Source organism: Mesoplodon mirus, assembly GCF_964341445.2.
Source record: "Mesoplodon mirus genome assembly, chromosome: 9".
Taxonomy (NCBI): domain Eukaryota; kingdom Metazoa; phylum Chordata; class Mammalia; order Artiodactyla; family Ziphiidae; genus Mesoplodon; species Mesoplodon mirus.
In genome coordinates, this window is record NC_138985.1 from 28,820,242 (window position 1) to 28,846,692 (window position 26,451).

The window sequence follows — 26,451 nt, forward strand, 5'->3', positions numbered from 1 at the left end:
TGACTTCCTTCCAAAGAGCACAAGATGGAAAGAAGGGGAAAAAGAGTGAACTCTACACGAGAGAAACCAAACACTACGCCTCAGCCAGATGACTGAGGTCAGTGTGAACGGTGATGTCATGTTAATAGGATGTACTTGTTGACTGAAAACAAGTCGACTGCCAGTTATTTCTCCAGCAAAGATGAGTTCATTCAGAATCAGGAGAGAATTATAATTCAAGGTCTGCAACCGTGGCGAGCCACGTGCAAATCCCTGCGCAGCAAGGGCAGGAGAACACTTTTATAGGGAAAAGGAAGTTTGTGGGGGGAATAGTAAGCAAAGAGTCCATAGCCTTTCATTGGCTGAGTCCTTGCCACGACAGAAGAGGAGTCATCGTCTTCCTGTTGGGCTCTACTATCATCGCACGGTATGGGAGCTCCCTTTTCTGGTCTCCCAACTCTATTTAATGGAGGTTTCTGTTTATTAATGTCTTATGTACGCTTAATATAATGTGATGAGAATGGCCCATTACTTCTGTAGTTTTCCTGTCCAAAACACATAACCCCAGTCTAACCATGAGAAAAACATCAGAAAAATCCCAGCTGAGGAGCATTCTACAAAATACCTAAACAATACTCTTCAGAACTATCAAGGTCATTAAAAAATAAGGAAATTTTGAGAAACTTTCTAACCTAAGAAGGGCCTCAGAAGACATGATGACTGAATGTAAATGAAACACAAAGAGCACATTAGGTTAAAACTATAGAAAACTGAATCAAATATGGACTTACTTTTTTAAAAATGAGAAAATATTGTTATATTGGATCCTGGTATTAGCTCCTTAAGCAAGCAGAATCTGGATGGCTTGCTTACAGATCATGAATGGCTTTGAAAAAGAGAAAAGCCCTTAACACCAAGAGTGACCTTTGTTCTCTAGGCAAGTATTCATAACTCATACTAGAACATCCATTAAGCAGCGTTTACATGATACTTATCACTATGTATGAGATACTGTCCTTGATAATAGGGGATAACAAAAAGATGACCCTTGCCCTTGAGGAGCCCACAGTGTCAAATGGTCACAACTAGCAGTATTAACTTAATCTGCTGAAAGTGAATTGAAACAGTAATTATAGCAATTACATTGTAGCACAGGAAGGAATAATCTTATTTAATTCAGCATACCTAATGTTATATCATTTTGGACAGCAAGAGTTATGGATAATTGGGGAGTGATGTCAGCAAGGTGGTGGAATAAGAAGCCTCAGAACCTCATTCCCCACAGAGACACCAACTTAACAACAATATATAGACCAAAATACCTTAGCAAGTACTCCAGAGATCAGTTAAGTGGTTGCAGTACCCCCAGGCAAGCACAGAGCCAAGAAGAGCTGCATTAAAGTGAGTAAGAAAATTCATTGCATTTGCTCACCATAGCCCTTCCCCTTCTAATTCTTAGATTAGAAGAATCTAAGGGGAGGAAAGGAAAGAGTGGAACATGTGTCCAATGTTCTGGCTTCTCAAGGGCTGCTTGAAGGACTGATTTCTGTCTGTCATGACTGGGAATGCTGAAGGAAACAGTAGTAGACATTGGATGCCAGGGTCAGGGCAGCTAAGAACGAAGTGAGCACTGTTGTTTGTTATAGCACCAGGGAGACTGCAGTACTTTGAACAGACACCACAGGGAGCAAGAGATTACAGGTTCTTGAGAACAGGGGCAAGCCTCTTTAACTTGGAAATTACATGTGCAAGCCCAAAGAAGATACATCTCCAGAAAAGGTTTGAGTGGCCTCCAGAATTTCTGGCCTGGCTGATTGGTGATGGTCTTCCCCTGTACAAAGCAAGTCTGTAAAGACTGGGAGAGGTGGCTGTTTTTTCGAATATTCAAATCTCAATACAGGCATATCTTGGAGATATTGCGGGTTCAGTTCCAGACCACAGCAATAAATTGAATATTACAGTAAAGTGAGTCACATGAATTTTTTGGTTTTCCAGTGCATATAAAAGTTATGTTTACACTGTACTATAGTCTATTAAGTGTGCAATATCATTATGTTAAAAAACAATGTACATACCTTAATTTTAAAATACTTTATTATTAAAAAATGCTAACCATCATCTGACAAAGCAGGGTTGTAACAAACCTTCAATTAGTAAAAAATGCAATATCTGCACAGTGCAATAAAGCAAAGTGCAATGAAATGAGGTTTGCCTGTAAATGATCACAAGGAATACAAAGAAACAGGGAAATATAGCCCACTCAAGGAATGAAATAAATCTGCAGAAACCAACCTTAAAGAAATGTAGATCCAAGAATTACCAAAATAACTGTCTAAAAGATGCTCAGTCAGCTAAAACAAAACATAGACAAGTAAATGAAATCAGGAAAACAGTGCATGAACAAAATGAAAATATATCAACAAAGAAATGTAAACTATAAAAAAGAACCAAACAAATTCTGGAGCTGAAGAATAAAATAACGGAGTTGAAAAATTCACAAGAAGGGTTCAACAGCAAATTTGATCAAGCAGAGGAAAGAACTGGCAAACTTGAAGATGGGTCATTTGAAATTTGAGTCAAAGGAGCAAAAAAAAAAAAAAAAAGAATGAAGAAAAGTGAAAAAGGGACCTCTCTGGCAGTCCAGTGGTTAAGACTCCACACTTCCACTGCAGGGGGCGCAGGTTCGATCCCTGGGGAAACTAAGATCCCACATGCCACGTGGCATGGCCAAAAAAAAAAAATGAATAAAACTTAAGGGACTTAAAGGACACCATCAAGCAGATCATTAAATGCATTATGCAAGTCAGAGAAGTCTCGTCAGGAGACGAGAGAGAGAAAGGGACAGAGAGCTTATGTGAAGAAACTATGGCTGAAAACTTCCTAAATTGGGGGGAGGAAATTCAAGACAATGAACTCCAACTAGAATAAATCCAGAGACCCACACCAAGACACATTGTTATAATGACAACTTGGAATAGAAAGAAACTACCTCATCATAATAAAGGCCATATATAAAAAGTCCACAGCTGATATCATACTAAGTGGTAAAACACTGAAAGCTTTTCCTCCAAGATCAGGAAACAAGATAAGGATGACCACTTTCACCACTTCTATTCAACATAGTACTGGAAGTTGCAGCCAGAGCAGGTAGGCAAGAAAAAGAATACTAGGCATCTAAATTAGAAAGTATAATCCCCCAAAACAAAAACAAATTTTAAAAAGTTACACATAATTTGGACATATCACTAGAGTTTAAATATTTAATGTAAAGGAGAAACATTTTAAGATATATTAAAAGCTCTCCACAGAAAGAGAAAATAAATTTATGTTGTACTGCTTCTGTTGGTAGGGGGCAGAATTATAGAGATGGAGAACTCATCTTCATATAAAAAAGAGTTTTCTAAGAACCATAACTGTTCCGACATATTTACCTAGGATGCCATAGAAAACAGTCCCAGCATTGGTTATCATATAGCTGACTAGCGCTTGGTTATCATATAGCTGACTAGCGCTTGGTTAAGGGTACTTTTTGCATTTTCAAATATCAGAAATGGAATGGAAAATCATATTTTTGTTTTCATGGGCACATGTAAAATGAATCACTGTTGGCTCAGGGCAGTGCATGGCCTGCTGTTCCTCTATTTCTTCTCAGAATCAGTGTTTCTCCAGCCCCATCTGTCACCCCGCCAATCAGATGGGATAGCTTGCCAAGTCTGACACATTTAATAACAAGTGAGACAACTTTTTCTAGCATTTGTGTTAATGGTTAAACTAGTTACAAAGGAAGACCTACCTCTGTGACACAAGAAGTTCTGAGAAATGTCTTATTTCTTTTACAAAAGCAGCTCTGAATAGGCCAACACCAAAGCCATTGGAGAAACTGAATAATAATTCTGGTACCCGTCTCACTAAATTAATTACCTTAGGTCCTTATCCTTTTGTAAATTGAGATATAATTTCCTTATGATAAATTCAGAGATTTTAAGTGCAAAGTTAAATGAATTTTAACAGAGTATATACCCATGTAATTATTACTCCAGCCAAGATACAGAACATTTTTATTACTCCAGAAAGTTCCCTAGTGCCCCTTTCCTGTCAGTGACTTGTCCCCTCAGTGACATCGATTACCTACTACCAGACTTCCCTTCAGATTATCTCTCAGCTAGGATCTGAGACCATTCCTGTATTGCTCAATCATCAGTATAAACGTCATGTCACATATATGCAAGGAAAAAAAAAAAAACAAATGAAACAAAATGGTAACAGATATTAGCTGGTAGAATTCTGGGTGGTTTTATTTTTTTCTTTATACTCTTCCACATTTTCTCCATTTTCTTCAATGACATGAATTCATGTTTACACTTTAAAACTAAAAATAAATATAATTTTGTTTCTACCATATGATCATAACCATGAACAATAATTCACAGCAGAATGACAAGAAAGAAGGAAATATACCAATATATCTTAGTAGTGGTTCTTTCTGGTAAATAGGATCATGGGTATTTTTATTTCTTCTAATTTTCCCCCCAAATTTAAAAACACTTATTTATTATTTCTGAGATACACAAAACACCCTATTTCAAAAGATGAGAAATGGTTCTTTGAGAATTTCATAATATACTGCTTATGTCAGAAAGCTGCTGAAATCATGTTTGAGGAAATAAATGAGTCAAGAACTCAAGTCTATTAATTGCAAGTTGCCTTTTCATTTTCTCCTAAGAAGTTATATCTTATTTCATAATCCATGACTGATTCTGGCTTGCTGTCATATTTTTGGTGCTACAACTATTTATTTGGTTTGGTTTTTTTTTTTTGAAGATTATTTTGAAATAACCTCAAACTTACAGAAGAGTTGTGAATACAGTACCGAAAACTCTTTTTTCTTGAGAATCATGTGAGAGTAAATTGCCAACCTCATCCCCCAATAATTTCATGCATATATCCTGCAAATAAAAACAGTCCCTAGACAACCACATACAACCATCAAAATCAGGAACTGTTACCACGACACATTTTAATCAAGCTCACAAAAATCAAAGACAGAGAGAACTTTGAAAGCAATGAGAGGAAAAAGACTCATCACACACAAGGGAATCCTGATAAGGCTGTAAGCAGATTCTTCAGCAGAAATCTTTCAGGCCAGGAGAGAGTAGGCTGATACATTCAACGTGCTCAAAGAAAAATATCAAATGAGAATACTTTACCCAGGAAAATTGTTCTTCAGAAATGAAGGAGAAATAAAGACTTTCCCAGACAGATAAAAGGAGAAAGAATTTATCGCCACTGGACCTGCCTGAAAGGATGTTAACTAGTAACATGAAAATATATGAAAGTGTGAAATTCAATGCTAAATGTAAATACTGGGTTGGCCAAAATGTTCGTTTGGGTTTTCTGTAACATCTTATGGAAAAACCCAAACAAACTTTTTTGGCCAACCCAATATATAGTCAAATTCAAAATATTACTGCAATGGTGGTGTGTAGGTCACTTTGAACTCTTGTATATAGGTTAAAAGACAAAAGTATTAAAAGTAACTATAGCTACAATATTTTGTTAATGGATACACAAGATTAAAATACATAAATTGGGACACCAATAACATAACTCGTTGGGGGGAGGCAAGTAAATATGTAGAATTTTTAAATGCAATTGAAGTTACGTTACTGTCAGCTTAAAATGGACTGTTATAACTATAAGATGTATTATGAAAGCCTCATGGTACTGTTAGTACCACCAAGGAAAAAAATGATAAAGAGAAAAGAATCAAAGGATACCATGACCAAAAACCATCAACTCATAAAGAAAGACAGTGAGGGACTTCCCTGGGGGCACAGTGGTTGAGAATCCACCTGCCAATGCAGGGAATACGGGTTCAAGCCTTGGTCTGGGAAGATCCCACATGCCACGGAGCATCTAAGCCCATGTGCCACAACTACTGAGCTTGTGCTCTGGAGCCTGTGAGCCACAACTACTGAGCCCACGTGCCACAACTACTGAAGCCCATGCATCTAGAGCCTGTGCTCTACAACACGAGAAGCCACTGCAATGAGAAGCCTGCGCACTGCAACAAAGAGTAGCCCCTGCTCGTCACTAGAGAAAGCCCGCACGTAGCAACAAAAACCCAATGCAGACAAAAATAAATAAATAATTTTAAAAAATAAAAAGAAAGACAGTGAGAGGAAGAAAGGAACTATAAAACAATCAGAAAGCCGGTAACAAAATGGCAGTAAGCTCTTACCTATCAATAATTACTCTAAATGTAAATAGTTTAAATTCTCCAATTAAAAGACAAAGAGTAGCTCAATTCATAAATAAGACTCAACTATATGCTGCCTACAAAAGACTCACTTACGCTTTAAGGACACTCATCGGCCAAAAGTGGAGGGATGAAAAAATATTCCATGTGGATGGAAAAATACTCTGTGCAAATGGAAACCAAAGGAGAGCAGGTGTAGCATATCACACAAAATAGACTTAAAGTCAAAAGCTGTAACAAGAGAAAAAGGTCATTATATAATAAAGGAATCAATTCCTTAAGAGGATATAAAAATTGTAAATATGTATGCTCCCAATACTGGAGTACCTAAACAGATCTGAAGATAAAAATAGGCAGCAATGCAATAATAGTAGGGGACTTCAATACCCTGCTCTCAACAATGGATAAAATATCCAGACAGAAATACATTATGAACTAATGAATTTAAACTACACTTTAGACCAAGTTGCCTTACAGACGTATACAGAACATTCCAACCAATAGCAACAGAACACACATTCTTCTCAGGTGCACATGGAACATTCTCCAGGACGCATCATATGTTAGGTCAGAAAACAAATTTAATAAGATTAAAATCTTATTAAGTATCTTTTCTGACTACATGGTATAAAATTAGAAGTCAATAATGGGAGGAAAGCTGGAAAATTCCACCTATATATGGATTAAACAACACATTCTGAAAAAACAATGGATCAAGGGTAAATGTTTTAAAATTTTTGAGGTGAATGAAAAAAGAAACACAAATGCAGAAATTGATGGGATTCAGCAAAAGCATTTCCAAGAGAGTAGTTTACAGTGATAAACACCTACATTAAGAAAAAAGAAAGAACTCAAACAACCTAACTTTACATCTCAAGGAAATAGAAAAGGAAGAACAAACTTAGTTGTTGGGGAGAAATAATAAAGATTAGAGCAGAAATAAATAGAGACTAGAAGGACAGTAGAAAAGATCAGTGAAACTAAGTTGGCTTTTTGAAAAGATAAAATTGACAAATCTTCAGCTAGACTTACCAAGAAAAAAGGGAAATGACTCAAATTAATAAAATTATAAATGAGGGAGGAGACATTGAAACTGATACCACAGAAATACAAAGAATCATAAGAGACTATGAACAATTTATGCCAACAGATTAGATAATTTAGGAGAAATGGATAAATTCCTAGAAACACACAACTTACCATGACTGAATCATGAAGTAAAAGAAAAACTGAACAGACCAATAACAATCAAGGGGATTAGGAGATCGAATAAGTCATCAAAAACCTCCAAACATAAAATCCAGATGGCTTCACAGATGAATTCTACCAAACATTTAAAGAAGAATTAATAACAGTCCTTCTCAAACTCTTTCAAAAACTTGAAGAGGAAGGAACACTTTCTAACTCATTTTATGAGGCCAACATTACCCTGATACCAAGCCAAACAAAGACACTACAAGAAAAGAAAATTACAGGCTGCTATCCATGATGAACATAGATGCAAAAATCTGCATTAAATTCAAGAGCACATTAAAAGGATTATACACTATGAACTAGTGGGATTCGTCCCTGGGTTGCAAAGATGGCTCAACATATGTAAATCAATAAATGTGATATACCACATTAACAAAATGAAAGATAAATATATGATCATCTCAGTAGATGCAGAAAAAGCACTTGACAGAGTTCAACATCCATTTGTGATAAAATCTCTCAGCAGATTAGGTGTAGAAGGAATGTTTCTCAACAAAGATGATACAGAGAACCCCACAGCTAACATCATAATCAATAGTGAAAAGTTAAAAGCCTTTCCTGTGAGATCAGGAACAAGACAAGGATGCCCATAATAACCACTGTGTGCTATTTAACATAGTAAGCTGTAAGCTGAAGCCAGAGTAATTAGGCAAGAATAATAAATAAAAGGCATCCAAATTAGAAAGAAAATTATAATTGTCTTTTTGCAGGTGACATGATCTTATATGTAGAAAACCCTGAAGATTCCACTGAAAATTGTTAGAACTAATAAATTCAGTTAAGTTACAGAATACAAAATTACCATACAGAAATCAGTTGCATTTCTATACACCAACAACAAAGTATCTGAAAGAGAAGTTAAGAAAGAAATCTCATTTACAGTACCATCAAAAGCAATAAAATACTTAGGAATAAATTTAACAAAGGAGGCGAAAGACATGTACACTGAAAACTATAAGACATTGATGAAAGAGATTCAGGAAGACATGAATAATGGATAGATACCCTGTGTTTTTGAATTGGAAGGACCGGTATTGTTAAAATGTCCATACTACCCAAAGCAATCTACAGATTCAGTGTAGTCCATATCAAAATTCCAATGGCATTTTTCACAGAAATAGAAAAAACTACCCTGAAATTTGTATGGAACCACAAAAGACTTTAAATTAAAAAAGCATTCCTGAGATGAAAAACAAAGCTAGAGGCATCACACCACCTGATTTCAACCTATATTACAAAGCTGTAGTAATCCAAACAGTGTGGTACTGACATAAAAACAGGCACATAGATCACTGGAACAGAATAAAGAACCGGGCATAAACTTATGCGTATACAGTCTGCTGATTTTTGACACCAAGAACACACAGTGGGAAAAGGATAGTCTTCAATCAGTGGTGCTGGGAAAACTGGACGGCCACATGCAAAAGAATGAAACTGGACCCCTATCTTACACCATTCACAAAAATGATCTTGAGATGTATCAAGGACAAATAGAGCTGTTCAAAAAAAAGGGACTTACCTGAAACTGTAAAACTCTTAGAAGAAAACATGGGGAAAAATTCTTGACATTGGTCTTGGCAATGATTTCTTGGGTAAGACACCAAGCATACAGGAAATGAAAGCTGAAATAAACAAATAGGTCTGCATCAAACTAAAGAGTCTCCACACAGCAAAGGAAACAATAAATTGATACTTTACAGAAGAGGGAAAGTATTTACAAGCTGTATATCTGATTAGGGGTTAATATCCGAAGTATAAAGAACTCAGAAAACTAATAGCCAAAAAGCAAATACTCCAATTAGAAAAAGGGCAGAGGAACTGAATACACATATTTCCAAAGAAGACATTCAGATGACCAACAGATATATGAAAAGTTGCTCAACATCATTAATCATCAGGGAAATGCAAATCAAAACCACGAGGTATCACCTCACACCTGTTAGAATTGGCTGTCATCAAAAAGACAAGAGACAGGGCTTCCCTGGTGGCGTAGTGGTTGAGAGTCCGCCTGCCGGTGCAGGGGACACGGGTTCGTGCCCCAGTCTGGGAAGATCCCACATGCCGCGGAGCGGCTGGGCCCGTGAGCCATGGCCGCTGAGCCTGCGCGTCCGGAGCCTGTGCTCTGCAACGGGAGAGGCCACAGGAGTGAGCGGCCCGCGTACCGCAAAAAAAAAAAAAAAAAAAAAAAAAAGACAAGAGACAAGTGTCGGCGAGGATATGGAGAAAAGAGAACTCTGGTGCACTGTTGGTGAGAATATCAGTTGGTGCAGACACTATGGAAAAAACTGTGGTGGGTCTTCAAAAAATTAAAAATAGGACTATCACATGATTTAGCAGTCCCACTCCTGGGTATATTTCCAAAGGAACTGAAATCAGTATATTGAAAAGATACATGTACACCCATTTTCATTGGAGCATTATGCACAATAACCAAGAGATGGAAACAACCTAAATGTTCTTCCAGAGATGAAAAGGATAACGAAAAATGTGGCTTATATATACAATGGAATATTATTCAGCCATGAGAGAAGGAAATCCTGCATTTGCTACAACATGAATGAACCTGGAGGGCATTATGCTAAGTGAAATAAGTCAGAGAAATACAGATACTGTATGGTTTCACTTATAGTGGAATCTAAAAAGAAAAAAAAAGCCAGTTTCATAGAAACAGAGATTTGAATGGCAGTTGCCTTGGGCTGGGGGAAGAGGAAATAGGGCAATATAGATCAAAGGGTACAAATTTTCAATTATAAGAAGAAGTTGTGAGGATCTAATGTACAACATGGTTGTTAATAATATGGAATTGTATACTTGAAAGTTGCTGAGAGTAGGTCTTAAGCATTCTTATCACACAAAGAGTGAACTGTCAGGTGATGGATGTGTTAAGTGTCTTGATCTTGATAATCATTCCACGATGCATGTGTACATCAAAACAGCACATTGTACACTTTAAATATATAGTTATATCTGTCCATTACCCCTCAATTTCATTTTTAATAACTTTTTCATAAAATTCATTAGGATTTTGATAAAAGTGGAAATAAATGTGTGTGTTCAGTCAGCCATCTTGAATCCAAAACATGGACATAGCATTTTTGAGCAAATTAAAAAAAAGTTTTTTAATATATATATTTTTTTATCAAAGTATAGTTGATTTACAATGTTGTGTTAGTTTCAGTTGTACAGCCAAGTGATTCAGTTATACATACATTCTCAATTTTTAAAAATGAAAAAAAATACAAGGAAATTAACAGGATTTCGGATGACTGCCTTTTTTTTTTTTTTTTTTTTAAACCCCATCCTTGTCGTGACAGGGAAAGTCTTGCATGAGGAGCACGTTGAACTCTTGATGGAGGAGTTTGCATTCCTGAAAAAAGAAGTGGTGGGAAAGGACCTGCTGAAAGGGTCTCTCCTCTTCACAGGTCAGCCCTTGGTGGGATCACAGGTCATATGCAACTGGTGAGGCTGGTGGAGGGTTACTGGGTTCTTTCTGAGCTCGCTAGGATGTGAGCTTGGATTCATTTCTGCTAAAGACGTTCTGACTCAGGGCCGATTTAATTTTCCCACACACCCACAGACAATAAAAATAATCTATTTTTCTTCTTTCCTCAAATGAGATCTGATTGCTCAGTGGGCCTTGGGAAAAACATGTTAGAAATCTCAAGCACATTTATGCTTTTGGCCCAATCGATTAGGTAGAATTTTCTCTCATGAAATCTCGACGAGTTAGAGATTATTTTTCCACAGGAGGCTAAAAATGAAAGCTCTCTTTGCCAAAGGACCGAGAAGGTTCTTGGAGAAGAGAACATGTTTATATTTCTTTGTGGAGCAAATAGAATATGCATAGACCCTTTCTTCCTCCAACGTGTTATCAGGACATTGGCTGTGGCCAAGATATTTGATCTACTATATATTCAGCTATTTACTTTATGTTGGTCATTCTTTGAGCACTTCCATTAGCAGAAGGAAATGAACAGCCTGGAGCCTCAAGGTCTGCAGTCTCCTTTGGGTGGACTCCTTGGATTTGTCTCCACCCTAAGGCATCTGGGCCACCTTTCCTGAGGGCTTTCTTTACAGAAAGAAAACCGACATTGTCAAGTGGTAAAACCATTCATCTGTTTGTGAGTTTCCAGAAAATATACAGTAGTGGAATCTCATTTCAAAATCCATTTTCAGGGACTTCCCTGGTGGTACAATGGTTAGGACTCCGAGTTTCCACTGCAGGGGGGCACGGGTTCAACCCCTGGTTGGGGAACTAAGATCCTGCATGCCGTGCGGTGCAGCCACAAAAAAAAAAAAGAATGGCACAAAATCTATCTTCATCCTTTAAAATGACAATATAATGAGAGTTGTGGAGACAATAATAACCATTAATCTGCACAAGGAACTGTGCTAAGTATGTGACATTATTTCATGTTAATTCATATGATAATCCTATAAAGTGGGTATTTATTACCCCCATTATACAGATTTTTTTAAATGAAGCTCAGAGAAGTGAGTAGCTTCACAAAGTTGACCCAACAGTTATGTGGCCGAGGCAGACAGACTGGAGCTCAGACTTGTAGCAGCTGTTCAGTCCTCTGCAAAGAACAAGAGCAGAGGGTAACCAGCCCAGAGAGAGCTGCCTTTCCTTTGTAAGTTTCATACTTAGGTCCTAGTGATTTGAAACCATGTTGTCTATGAAACTTACAATCTTTGTCTTCTTTTATTTATCTTTTTATTTACTTTGCTTGTTTTCTTTAGAACATACTCATAATTATTAGTTGTTTTAAGTCAGTATCAAAGTTATAAGAAATCTTTGGTTTAAAGAGCAGTGTAACAGATACGAAGTCTTATAAATCTAGGTTATGTTTAAAATTTAGGCTGGGAAGAGAGGGGAGCAGTATCTTGACCAGCTTTCTCATACAGATACTCGTTGCAATATACTGTTGTACACGAGATTATGAAGACTGAGGAAACCCTTAACGCTGTATCAATTTTCTTGATATTGACTACTTTATAGGAATTATTGTTTTCTCCACAGCTATCACAATTCCTTCACTCCCTTATCGTTTACACAGACAGTTATATGGTATTTATAGGAATATAGGCTTGAGGGACTAAAATACGTTAATTCTTTTACTTCTTTAAGTCACTAACTGAAGGGGATATATGTTTACATATGTGTGTGTGTGTGTGCTGTGTGCATACACAGCACACACACACACACGTTCGAAGCCTAGAACATTTTTATTACCCTGTGGGCCAGATGGACTGCAATTTCCAGTGAAATATTTTATTTTACCAACAAAGTGAATTTAAGAAACAGGAAAAAAGGGAGACGTTTTTGTGAAAGTCTCCATCAGAATTAGTCATCTTGCACACCCCCGTCACAAGGTAGGTTGTGTGTCCTGATCACCCAGCCACATCTGTTCGCTCCCTGTCACAGCCCCCATGCCCCCCAGCTGTCGGCCCCTCCCCTCCAGACCCCGCCATGTCTGTGATTCCCCACAGCTGGCCCGCTGGAAGAAGAGCGCTTTGGCTTCCCTGCATTCAGCGGCATCTCTCGCCTGACCTGGCTGGTCTCCCTCTTTGGGGAGCTTTCTCTCGTGTCCGCCACTTTGGAAGAGCGAAAAGAAGATCAGTATATGAAGATGACCGTGTGCTTGGAGACGGAGAACAAAAGGTAGGTCACGAGAAGCTGCGAGGAGAAGCCAACATAAGGACATCCTCATGTGTTCACAGGGGAGACTATGGGGGACCCAGGGGCCTAGACCCACACCTTCGACTCCAGAAGGGCCGTCTGCTTATGCCAGTGGAACAGGTGCTGGGATTTCACTTATGCTGCCTCATGCCATCCTCCCAGCAGCCCTGTAAGGTTAAGAGAAGCTTACAGATCTGAGCAGGTTGTCTGAGCCACACAAGTGAGCAGTATCCACTTACGTCTATGACCTGAATTGTTTCCAACATTTTATGGTGAAAGATTCAGGCATCGGTGAGTTGAAAGAATTTTGCAGTGAGCATCCATCCAGCTACCTAGATCCTACCATCAACATTGTACTCTGCTTGCTTGTCACACGCCCAACTATTTCTCAGCTTTATCACCACATCATTTGTCATGTTGCCAAAATACTGATTCTTTATTTTTCATACCAAGTCTTTTTTTATTATTTAAAAATGTTCAAGAGACTTTAAAATGGCCCAGAGACCCAAAGATGTTCATGTCAAATAATAAGATCACACCGAGGTGGGGTCTGTTGGTTCCTCGATTGCTAAAGCCTCCGTTTGATCCTGGATCATGACACACCCTGATAATTCTGCTAGGTGGGTAGTGGTGATACCCTCTGATTCCCAGCATCTTCTGTAAATGGCCATCAGTCCCCTAATGATGAAAAATGCAATCCCAGAAATAATACGCTTGCAGATTCTACCTGAACGTCCTTCCTGTATTGTTTTTCGAAACCAAGTCCTCTACTGATCCATCTGGGAGGCTGAGATAATGATGCGTCCCATCTGACAGTAAATGTAGATCTTTCACCAGCAAACACCCTTCAAGATAAAGTGCCTCATACCAAGTCTTTTTAAACATAAGGAGCCTCTGCGAGTCATTTGCCCACACAGTTTCTTAAGTTACAGCTGCCTTCCAGCAACCTAGTGGAACAGAGCAGAACCTCAGCAGAGGATGGGGAGGAGGGCAGACGTGACCTTGAAAGGACCAGCAAGACCAGGATCCCTGCTTGAATTCCAGTTGTACTAGTATTTGCTAACATTTACTGAGTGCCACGGCCTAGTCCTTTTATAAGGATTTTCTCATATAATCTTTATACCAACTCTCTGGAGTGGGCATTATTATGATGATTATTATGATCACCTAGGAAACTATGAGGCTCAGAGAGGTTAAGAAACTTGCTAAGGGCACACAGCTAACAAGTGATTGTGTGAGAATCATGCTTAGGCAGCCTGTCTCTGGTCCCCAGATAGTCACACCTTCTCCACAGAAATTGCACAGGAAGGGCACGAGAAGGGAATATTACTGAAAACATGCCAGGCCTTGTCTTTGCCCTAGTCTTCACCTATCTACGAGGTTGGGTATCATTAGCCTCAGGTCCCAGATTATCCAGGAAAACCCAGTGCAGTTTACTCCCAAGCCCGTGTTCTTCCCATTTTACCAGCGGTTTTCAAACTTTGTAAAAAAAAAATAATAAATAAGCATTAGAACACCTTTTCAACCCAAATCTATATAGAAGAGGTACACGTTTCAGACCTCCTGTTGAAGCCAGTTGGTAGGAGTGGTGCCAGAGCCAGGCGTGCCCTACCCCTCCTGCCCTCGCCCTCCAGGGCAAATACTTTAAGTTTTTAGGACCACAAGATGAAGTTATTCCGTCCACATCTCTCCTGATGGCTCCCCCTTTATGTACTTTAGATCTTTTCCTCTTAAACATTCACCCCACACTCTAATGTAGGTTTGGGTGAGCTGGTTGGCTGAAGGGGAGGCCTCCTTTACCCAGGTTGGAGGTACCCCTGAGCTTCCTACAGCACCCAAAACAACCTTAAGTGACCTGCTTGGGCCCCTTTCTAGCAACTCCACACTGACACCGTTACCGGTATTATGGCCCGTGCCTCTAGAGGCGGAGAACAAACAAACCAAAGGTACTTCCCCTGCATTCCTTAGCCACGCTGATCTAGCCTGCCCACGCCGGGCCTGCCCCACTGCGGCCCACGGGGAGAGGAAGAGGGAATCCGAGGAATGGAGACAAGAGAAGGCCAGGGACCCTGATGCCTGCCCGGCCTTGAACCCTTTCCCTATTCGCCCTGAAAACTCCATTACTTAGAATGGCAGCCCACCCAGATTGCCTGTCCTTGACCCTGACTCTTCCCTGTAGTATAAGAAGAAGGAGGGGAAAGCAAAGAGAAGTAGCCAGAGCAAGTTCTCTCATTCCTGAGACTTCGTTCCCAGAAGAAGGAAGGAAAACTATATATGTGTATATGTGTGAAGAGGCTGAATGGAGGATATCCATATTAAAGTTGGAAAGAGCTTGAATATTTGGCAATAATGAAATATTGAATGAATTATATAATCAGTTGTCCCCATGGTATGCAGATAAAAATAATAATAGTATCTGTAGGATCATAAAAATATTTTTAAATAAACATAATTAAATATTAGTTATACTTTAGGATTTATATTCCATATACATATAGGCAAATATTTGAAAGGATTGTCTCAAACTGAAGATTTAGGCAAAGGAATTATGGATTTTTTTTCCATTGAAAGTCCTTAAATCAATGCTGTATTGTTTTTTTTTTTTTTTTGCGTTACGCGGGCCTCTCACTGTTGTGGCCTCTCCCCTTGCGGAGCGCAGGCTCCGGACGCACAGGCTCAGCGGCCATGGCTCACGGGCCTAGCCGCTCCGCGGCATGTGGGATCCTCCCGGACCGGGGCACGAACCCGTGTCCCCTGCATCTGCAGGCGGACTCTCAACCACCGCGCCACCAGGGAAGCCCCTGCTGTATTGTTTTTAGAATATATTTTTGAAGAGCAGATTTTATATTTTTCCTGTCACATTATTCAGTGAAGCTTCTAACTTTAGATTGAATCTGCTTAGGTTTCTCTGCTTTTCATTAAGCAGATAACACAGCTTTTATCTAAAGACAGAAAAGATAAATCCAGAAAAAGAAGAAACTTTAGAAGAGCGGGGTCTGTCCTATTTGAATTGTAGATTTTGGGGAGTGTTGACCTTGGCCTGAGGGGCAAATATGAAATGGAAACAGGTGCTTTGTGAGTGGGCAGGCAGCATCTGGTCTTGGCATGTGCCTGGGGTCATAGACCTCTTTGAAAATGTGATGAAAGAACGCTAAGAATTCTTTCCCATAAAAATGCACATACACTTGGAAACAACAGTTTGCATAGGATCTCAGGTCTGGATCCTCCAGAAGGATCCGGTGAGATTCAGGGTAAAAACTCCTAAATAACAAACTGATACACCAAAATCTTTGAATTCCCCTGCCTGGTGGCAAAATTGCACAAAGGACCTTTGGGCAGTAAAGTTGCCAGCAGTCACCCATGGCGTCTGGGAGGCTGGCGGAGGTTGGGATGCAGCAGCTGCAGGGAAAACGGGCACAAAACGAGGACCTGGCACTGGGCACTCAGGTGCCAGCCCACATCCGCGCGCCCCTGTGACATTAATCCTGTGCCTCTTGCTTCCCCAGCCCGTTGACGTGGATTGAAGAGAAGGCGCCTGGCCTAAAGCGAAACAGACATTTAAGCTTCCATTTCAAGTCTGGGTCCCTGGAGAATATGCCCAACGTAGGCGTCAATAAGAATATTTTCCTGAAAGATCAAAATATATTTGTCCAGAAACTCCTGGGCCAGTTCTCTGAAGAGGAGCTGGCTGCCGAGAAGAAACGCATCCTGCACTGCCTGTATCTGGCGGGAGAGATCCAGAAACACTGCCGCTCGAAGAAGTGAAGGGAGGGGGCAACATGGCCCTGCCCAGACGAGACCTGAGCCTGATTTTTATCAAGAGTTGACCTTAATCTCTGTTCTAACCATTAAACGTGTCTTGGGTAAACAGGATTCGCTTATTGTCACGAGCCGTGTTGGGAGTGATGCTTGGGTAGGGGCACACGTGGTGGGGATGAAAAAAGAACCAACCTTGGTGGAGCAGCACGGGATGCTTTAGATGTCCAATTTCATTCATTCTTCCCAACGGCCCTGTCGGACGAGTATTAACCAGGCTTGTTTTCCTTAGTATATTGAAAAAATCTTGAAGTCACCCAGCTAGTAAATGGCAGAACCAGCCTTTAAACCCCACTCATGCGCTAAATCACTGCGAAACAGTGCCGGGAACCCTCCTTCCTGCCGCCTTAAGGAATTTTATTCCCCCACCCCACCCCCACAGACTCTCACTGGGCGACCGTGCCCGGTGCTGGGGATCCTAAAAATGAATAAGACATAGCCGCTGCCCTCAGTAACTCAGTGTCAGAAGGGAAGCAAGTCACACAAACTGGTCATTGTAATGTCGGAGGTTCAGGCTGTCCCTGGCCATCTGGAGAAGGGCTCAGGGAAGATGTCCAAACCAGGTCCTGATGATGAAGAGATCAGCTGTGTGAAGGTCAAAGAAGGGCTTTCCTGGCGGGGGTGGGGCAGTATGAACAGAGAGAAGTAAGAAGCAGCCTGGCCAGTGCCCTGGGACAGTGTCGCTGGAGCACTGGGTCTGGAGTGGGGAGTCCTAGAGAGGCAGATCTGATGGTGGGGGGGGGCCTTGTAGGCCAGCTGAAGAGCTGGGGTGGTGTTTATCAGGCCGTGCAGAGGCATCGAAGGGGGGTGTTTAACGTGCCGGGGGCGTGGGGGCCGTGGTCCTGTTTCTGATTTAGGTCGAGCCCTCAGAAGGCTGCCTGGAGAGGAGACCAGAGACCCAGGAGCCGGCCAGGGAAGCCACGTGTGTTTGCACTTGGAGTCTTGTGCGTGTCTGGACTCGTGGCTCCTGTCCGGTCCAATCTGCTTGACTTCGAGGCAGAGCCGAGTCCCAGGAAGCTGCTCTTCCGTTTCACTGGTGGTCCTGTTGCATCTTCTTCTGAGCTTGTGTTAGACTTCTTGCTTCTGTAAATGTCACCCTCTTGGTTTTTTTCCCTGCTCCCCATTTGCTATTATGAGCCTTAACTAGTTTGGAAACCATGAGATGGAGGCAAACTCCGTTCTCTACCTCTGTTTCTATTATTCCATCACCAGAGTATCTCCTGGTAAAGCAGGAAAGTATATTAAATCTGAAAAGAATCCATAAGGTTATTCCTTCATTCGCCATGTAAAATAATTTGTAATAAATATTGGTCCATTCGTTCTCTCGTTTTATTATCACATCAAGTGCCCCTCAAGGCCAGGAAGTATTGTATGCTCTATGTTTTTGTATGTTCCGCAGTATCTAGCGTGAGATAAATGTTGCATATTCAATGATTAAAATAGAGTGCATCAGTCTCTCCCATTTGGGCTTGATAACTGCTGTTTCAAAATATTGGCCCTATTTGATATTAGAAGTAGGATGGGGCTTCCCTGGTGGTGTCTTGGTTAAAAATCCGCCTGTCATTGCAGGGGACATGAGTTCGATCCCTGGCCCGGGAAGATCCCACATGCCGCGGAGCAACTAAGCCCATGCACCACAACTACTGAGCCTGCACTTTAGAGCCCATGAGCCACAACTACTGAGCCTGAGAGCCACAACTACTGAGCCCGAGGGCCACAACTACTGAAGCCTGCGCACCTAGAGCCCGTGCTCCGCAACAAGAGAAGCCACCACAATGAGAAGCCCACACACCACAACAAAGAGTAGCCCCCGGCTCGCCGCAACTAGAGAAAGCCCACGCGCAGCAACATAGCCAAAAATAAATTTATTTTTTAAAAAAATGTAGGATGGATGTCAAAGAAAACCAGAACTGGACAGTCAAGTGGTATAAGCAGATTTTATTCAGGACAATTGCAAAAGGGGAAAAGAGACCTTGGTATAGGGCTGGGCTCAGTTCTGCACACAGCATGGGCAAGTGGCAATTTATAACCAAGGAGCAGGCTTAGGGGTCGGTGGATGGAAAATTACTGAGGGGAAACATCAGGGGTGAGGGGGATTCTGGCTACGCCGACTTGATGAGATTCTTGCTGAAGGCAGCTGGCACTACTAGACACCAAGGTGTGAGGGATGAGGAATTTGATCAGATACTGAGGGACTTAGTAGAAGTTTTGCTACAACTTGGTGATGCAAAGACAGACGGGGAAGCCCGAAGGTCGAGGCCTAGCTGAGCACAGGGCTCAGAGCAGCCGGACTAAATGTGGTCCAGGAGAGAGTCTTCGTCACGGGCTGTGTGATTACTAATTGACACTGTTAACTGCTCACCTCCAGCCTGTTTTCTGTTTGGTCAAGAGATCCAAAATGAAAACATTAAGTTTACTAATTCTTGGAATTGCAAAGGGAGAAGGAAGAGGAGACGGGAGAAAACAGAGCTGGGAGAGAAGAGGGAGCAGAAGCCTCTTCCTCTTCTGCTTACAGCTACCCTCACCTTCCTCTGGGGCAGCTGGAACCATCCTGGCTGACCCCCCACTGACGTGTTTCCCAAACACTCCTTCCTCTGAAGGCCACGCCCCTAATCACAACTTTTCAAAGGAGCCACAAGTAGAATCGGAAAATACAACAAACTGTGAATATAACAAAAGAAGCAGACTCACAGGTACAGAGAACAAACTAGGGAATTCCCTGGCGGTCCAGTGGTTAGGACTCCACACTTTCACTGTGTAGGGCCCAGGTTCAATCCCTGCTCGGGGAACCAAGATCCCAGCAAGACTCAAGTCCCGGCCAAAAAAAGAAAGTGGTGTGACTTCCCTGGTGGCGCAGTGGATAGGACTCCGTGCTCCCAATGCAGGGGGCCCGGGTTCGATCCCTGGTCAGGGAACTAGATCCCATGTGCATGCCGCAAATAAAAGAGTTCGCATGCCTCAACTAAGGAGCCAGCGAGCCGCAACTAAGACCCGGCACAACTAACTAAATAAATAAGAATTTAAAAAAAAAAAAAAAACTAGTGGTAACCAGTGGGCAGAGGGAAAGGGGAGGGGCTGGAAGTATCGGGGAGGGGGAGGTACAAACTATTGGGTTTAAGTAGGCTCAAGGGTGTATTGTACAAACAGGGAAATAGCCAATATTTTTTTAAAGCTGTACATGGAAAGTAGCTTTTAAAGTTGTATAAAAATTAAAAATTATTTTTAAAATAAATTAAAAAGATAAAAATACGATATATTCCTGCAAAAAAAAAAAAAAAAGCCACAACTATCCCTGAGCCATTTGGTCAAAGTACCCAAAAGATGGTGACCCTCCTTTGCTCCCTTGCCTTAAGGCTACCTGGACTTTCTTGGAAGGTCTAGTGAGAAGACGATTTGAGGCCTAAGATTTCAGAACAAAGTAGGCTTTCTGTTCAACTTGAAGGAAAAAGCCTTCTCTCCCACTGTACTAATGCTCATTAAGTGTTGGGGTTCCCTCTAGGAGGAAGGTAACTTACACAGTGCCCTTGACCCCTCTCGGCCCCTCACCTACTTCTCCCGTAGTAACCTGCCCTAAAAAGCTGCGGGAGACATGAGGCAGCAAAGTCCAGCAGAGCCCAGCCACCCCCCGATGCACCTGAGTTCTCCGCTTGCCTACACGAAGGTGGCTGGGATAGAAACTTTCTTTGCAATGGGGTGGCCTGCAGCTTTGAAGAAGAATTAACTTACTCTGAGAGGACAGATTAGCAAACCTCTTTGGCTGTAGATCCCAACCGCATTCCCCAATCAGCTTTACTGGAATAAAACTGATTCTTTTTTTTAAAAAAAAGCTCATCTCTCACCTGCATCTATAGCTTAATTGGTCCCCAAAATTGAGGAGAAAAAGGAAATGTTTCTTGCTGAAATCCCAGCAATGCGTGATTGCCTTATGGTCTTCTGCCTGAAGGAATCGAGTGGAAAAAAAAAAAAAAAAAAAAAAAAGAATACTTTAGCCAATGACACTAGATTTCTTCAAGAGAAAGCTATTGGGGGGGGAATTCCTTGATAAGCCCGTGCACACTTAGTGGTGTGTTGGAGGTTGGGGGTTATAGGGGAGGGGACTCTAATGGAATGGACAGCCTTGGGGACCTAGGTTGATGGGTTGAAGGGGAAAAAATAGACAAACCTCTCTGCAAAAGTCATGAATGGGAATTGAAGCGGGAAAGAAGGGAATAAGAGGTCCAAGAGAGCTAAACCCTTAACACTCAAGGTGTGGTGTGCTGACTGGCAGCCTTGGCTTTGGTACAGCCTGGGGGCTTCTTAGGCATGCAGGTCCTCAGGCCTGCCCCAGACCTGCTAAACCAGAACCCGCATTTTAATAAGATGGCCTGGTGATTCCTGGGCACGCCCAGTTCTCTCAGCTTGTAGACTAGTAAGGAAGAAAACACTATTCAACTAATAAACGTTAAAGCACAACTATGAAAAATGCCACGAAGAGAATTTAAAAGCTTGTGTAGGGAGAGGACTTTCTGGGCAAGAAATCAGGGAAGGCTTCCCAGAAGAATGTGCCTCAACCCTGGAGGTTGAGAAGGACTTGCTGCAGGTGCAGGCAGGTGAGGGAGGAGAGGGAAGGGCATTCCAGACAGAAGGAACAGCATGTGCAAAGCCTGTGTCCAGCCAGTACTGCCCCTGGATGGAACAGGTTCAGGCTCCTGAAATTCCTTTTTTGTTAATTCCAATTGGCTTTCAGCATAGCTATTTTAAGTTGTGGAGTGAGAATGAGCTAACAAACATTTAGGAAGTCTTTGGCCGACCTTAAAAGATCATATGAATTACTATTGATTAAGCAAGCAGACGGGGGGGGGGGTGAGGGGGAAGTCAAGATGGCGGAATAGGAGGACGCGGAATTCATCACTCCTCACAAGTACACAAAGAATTCATCTACAAATGGAACAGTTCCCACAGAGCACCTACTGGACATTAGCGGAAGACTTTGGACACCTAAAAGAATGAAAGAAGAGACAAAGAAAAGAGGAAGCAAGCAACATGCTCCAGACCTGGTGCCCAGAGCTTACCTCCCCTAGTCCACTCACTCTATCATTCCCATACAAGGCCATACGCAGGAAGCACTTCCCACTCAACTTTAAATTAAAAAAAAAAAAAAATGCCGAAACAGATTCAGAATTTAAGCCACGTGGCCAGGTTCTCTCACTTAAGTCTGGAGTCATCAAAGTACAGCCTGCACACCAGGTTTGGGGCTCACGGCCTGTTTGTATAAAGTTTTATTGGGACACACTCACGTTCAGTGACATAGTGCATATGGCTGCTTTCATGCTGCAGCAGAGTTGAGTCGTCGTGACAGAGTAGTCGTATGGCCCATAAAGTCGAAAGTATTTACCATCCGGCCCTTTACAGCAAAGGTTTGCCAACCCCCGTTCTGGATGGGGGAGCCCAGCATTGCGCTCAGGCCCCTCTGGCTGCACTTTTCTGTTTAGTCCCCCCAGGTGCCCATTCATGTCAAGGTGAAGGGTAGAGCCACTGTCATAAAGTCCAAAAGACAGAGTCTGGAAAGCGCAGTGAGCAAACAGAACACACTTCCCAACTTTCGTTGTAACTGTTCCTGGTTCCAGTATGTGTCAAGATTCATCTGTTTGTGTTCCGCTAACATCTGATAGACCTACGCTGTGTGTGCACTGCTGGGTCTGGGCTCCAGGGAGACTGAAGGGGTGAAGACTTGTCTCCTGCCTCTGGATGCTGACGGCTTACTGGGGAATGGCTCACACCAGCTGGAGAGTTTGATGTCCTAGGACAGGCATCGCCTGAAGCCAAGGGACCCCAGGAAGGAGGGAGCACTTCTGCATGGGAATTCTGGGAGAAAGTGGCATCTGGGTTGAGCCAAATAAGGAAGGGGGAAAACAAGCAACGTCAGGGATTTGACAGCACAGAGGAGCAGGGTAGGAAATAAGGCCGAAAGGCAGGAAGGGGCTGAGCCTGGAAGACTCCAGGGCCAGAGGGGATGGAAGCTCAGGAGGTGGCCAGGAGGCTGGCTGAAGCCCCCAGGTACTCTGCTAAAAGGGGTTGACCTCGGTTAAAAAAAAAAAAAAAAAAAGTCGATGTCTCTGGGGTTCTGCTTCCTCATCTTAACAGAAGGGGTAGGACCAGATCATCTTGAGTCCTTGCATGAAGGTTTTGAGCAAGAAGGTAACATGAGTCGAGCTGCATCTCAGGCTGATGGGCCCTGAGGAGAGAGGGGTTGGGATCCATGTTTCTCCCCAGGCAGGTGACTGCAAGAGGGGCTATCCCCTTGGAGAGGAAGAAGCCTTCACATAATGACAGCTGCATTATTGTACAGACACAGGACCAAGACACTGGAGTCTTCCATAAAAAGGAGGAGGCCCCGGGCTTCCCTGGTGGCGCAGTGGTTGAGAGTCCGCCTGCCGATGCAGGGGACATGGGTTCGTGCCCCAGTCCGGGAAGATCCCACATGCCGCGGAGCGGCTGGGCCCGTGAGTCATGGCCGCTGAGCCTGTGCATCCAGAGCCTGTGCTCTGTGGCGGGAGAAGCCACAGCGGTGAGAGGCCCGCGTACCGCAAAAAAAAAAAAAAAAAAAAAAAAAAGGAGGCCCCAAGATCAATCTTTCCTGATGAATCTTGATCAACAGAACTGACCTTCATAGAAAGCTTACTTGGGGAATTTCTATGGAGAATATAGGGGTCTCTGAAAGAATGAGTTTGTGCAGCTTCAAGGAGAAGCAGTGGCGGTCAGATGTCAAGAGGCTGCGACTTGGGCCCAGGAAGTAAAGGGCTTTTTTCTTTATCTTGGGATCTAGAAAGCTCAGGCTTTCTAGAGGTAGGAGGAAAAGTTAGGCAAGAACGCAGAGTCGCCTCCACGACCTCTGGGTTCACGGCCACCACTGCTACATTTGTAACAACCGCCAACTCATGAAGGACTGACCCCGGCCAACCATCTTCGTGCAAGGCCTGGGCGAGAATGCTACGACTGAGTCTGTAGCCAATTACTTCAAGCAGATTGGGATCAGTAAGGCAAACAAGAAGACGGGACGGCCCACGATTAATCTGTACACAGACAGGGAAACAGGCAAGCTGAAGGGAAAGGCAACAGTATCATTTTTTTTTAACATCTTTACTGCAGTAGAATTGCTTTACAATGGTGTGTTAGTTTCTGCTGTATAACAAAGTGAACCAGCTATACATATACATATATCCCCATATCTCCTTCCTCTTGCGTCTCCCTCCCACCCTCCCTATCCCATCCCTCTAGGTGATCAGAAAGCACCGAGCTGATCTCCCTGTGCTATGCAGCTGCAAGAAAAAAAAATACCGTATGCCAACACATATATATGGAATCTAAAAAAAAAAAAAAAGTTCTGAAGAACCTAGGGGCAGGACAGGAATAAAGACGCAGACGTAGAGAATGGATTTGAGGACACGGGGAGGGGGAAGGGTAAGCCGGGATGAAGTGAGAGAGTGGCATGGACACATACACACTACCAAACGTAAAATAGATAGCTAGTGGGAAGCAGCCGCATGGCACAGTATCATTTGATGACCCACCTACCGTTAAAGCAGCTACTGACTGGTTTGATGGTAAAGAATTCTCTGGGAATCCTATCAAGGTCTCATCTGCTACCCGGCGAGCAGACTTCAATCGGGGTGGTGACAGTGGTCGTGGAGGCCGAGGGCGAGGAGGACCCACAAGCCGTGGAGGCTATGGAGGTGGTGGCAGTGGTGACAGTGGCCGAGGATTCCCCAGTGGCGACAGTGGCGGACAGCAGCGAGCAGGGGACTGGACGTGTCCTAATCCTATGTGTGAGAACGTGAACTTCTCTTGGAGAAATGAATGCCACCAGTGTAAGGCCCCTAAACCAGACGGCCCAGGAGGGGGACCAGGAGGCTCTCAGATGGGGGGTAACTATGGAGATGCTTGTCGTGGTGGCAGAGGAGGCTATGATCCGGGAGGCTACTGAGGCCAAGGTGGGGGACCGTGGGGGCTTCCGAGGGGGCCAGGGAGGTGGGGACAGAGGTGGCTTTGGCCCTGGCAAGATGGACTCCAAGTGTGAGCACAGACAGCAGTGCGGGGAGAGGCCGTATTAGCCTGGCTCCTGGGGTTCTGGAGCAGCTTTCTTCCTGTCCCCAGTGTTACCCTCATTATTTTGTAACATTCCAACTCCTCATCACCCATGGGTTTTTTGAGTCGGACTGTGTAACCATATCTCTGGTTCCCATTAAAAAAACATTTTAGGGCTTCCCTGGTGGCGCCGTGGTTGAGAGTCTGCCTGCCGATGCAGGGGACGCGGGTTCATGCCCCGGTCCAGGAAGATCCCACATGCCACAGAGCGGCTGGGCCCGTGAGCCATGGCCGCTGAGCCTGCACGTCCGGAGCCTGTGCTCCACAACGGGAGAGGCCACAACAGTGAGAGGCCCGCATACCGCAAAAAAAAAAAAAAAAAAATTTAGTTGAAAAAAAAAAAAGCAGAGTCGATTCAAATGAGGGCGTGGCCACAGAACAGCACGTCAGAAAGTGTTCACTTCCCAAGCCTTGTACTTCCCTTCCCGAACCCCTGGCATATTTCTTCACATGGATGGAAGGCTCCCATGGCGGTGCCCACCTGTACCCTGTATGGGAACCGCAGCCAGAGGCAAGCGCCAGGGCCAAGAATCCTCCTAGGGTACTTTCTTTGCAAGGTAGTCATTCTACACCTCATTCTTTACAGTTGGGGGAGCCAGAGACTTACCGGGACCAATGCTGACCCACCTCCAGTTTGCAGCCTAGCTAGCCTTGTCACTTTTCAAAATCACTGTCTGGTATGGTACTAGCACAAAAACAGAAAGATAGATCAATGGAACAGGATAGAAAGCCCAGAGATAAACCCACGCACATATGGTCACCTTATCTTTGATAAAGGAGGCAGGAATGTACAGTGGAGAAAGGACAGCCTCTTCAATAAGTGGTGCTGGGAAAACTGGACAGCTACATGTAACAGTATGAGATTAGACCACTCCCTAACACCATACACAAAAATAAGCTCAAAATGGATTAAAGATCTAAATGTAAGGCCGGAAACTATCAAACTCTTAGAGGAAAACATAGGCAGAACACTCTATGACATAAACCACAGCAAGATCCTTTTTGACCCACCTCCTAGAGAAGTGGAAATAAAAACAAACATAAACAAATGGGACCTAATGAAACTTCAAAGCTTTTGCACAGCAAAGGAAACCATAAACAAGAGGAAAAGACAACCCTCAGAATGGGAGAAAATATTTCCAAATGAAGCAACTGACAAAGGATTAATCTCCAAAATTTATAAGCAGCTCATGCAGCTCAATAGCAAAAAAACAAACAACCCAATCCAAAAATGGGCAGAAGACCTAAATAGACATTTCTCCAAAGAAGATATACAGATTGCCAACAAACACATGAAAAGATGCTCAACATCATTAATCATTAGAGAAATGCAAAT

The 26,451-nt window shown here is 42.7% G+C and overlaps 1 protein-coding gene across 2 annotated transcripts in view; it reads left to right on the forward strand.

Annotated features, from left to right (window-relative positions):
- The window catches only part of BLVRA (biliverdin reductase A), a 59,917-nt gene extending 42,869 nt beyond the window's left edge, over positions 1–17,048 (forward strand). For both annotated transcript variants that reach the window (XM_082631801.1, XM_082631802.1), the window contains 3 exons: positions 10,807–10,914; positions 12,986–13,157; positions 16,682–17,048. In XM_082631801.1, coding sequence (XP_082487927.1) covers positions 10,807–10,914; positions 12,986–13,157; positions 16,682–16,940 — 539 coding nt within the window. In that variant the 3' untranslated portion in view covers positions 16,941–17,048. The remainder of the gene's footprint in view (positions 1–10,806; positions 10,915–12,985; positions 13,158–16,681) is intronic.
- The last annotated feature ends 9,403 nt before the right edge of the window (positions 17,049–26,451 follow it).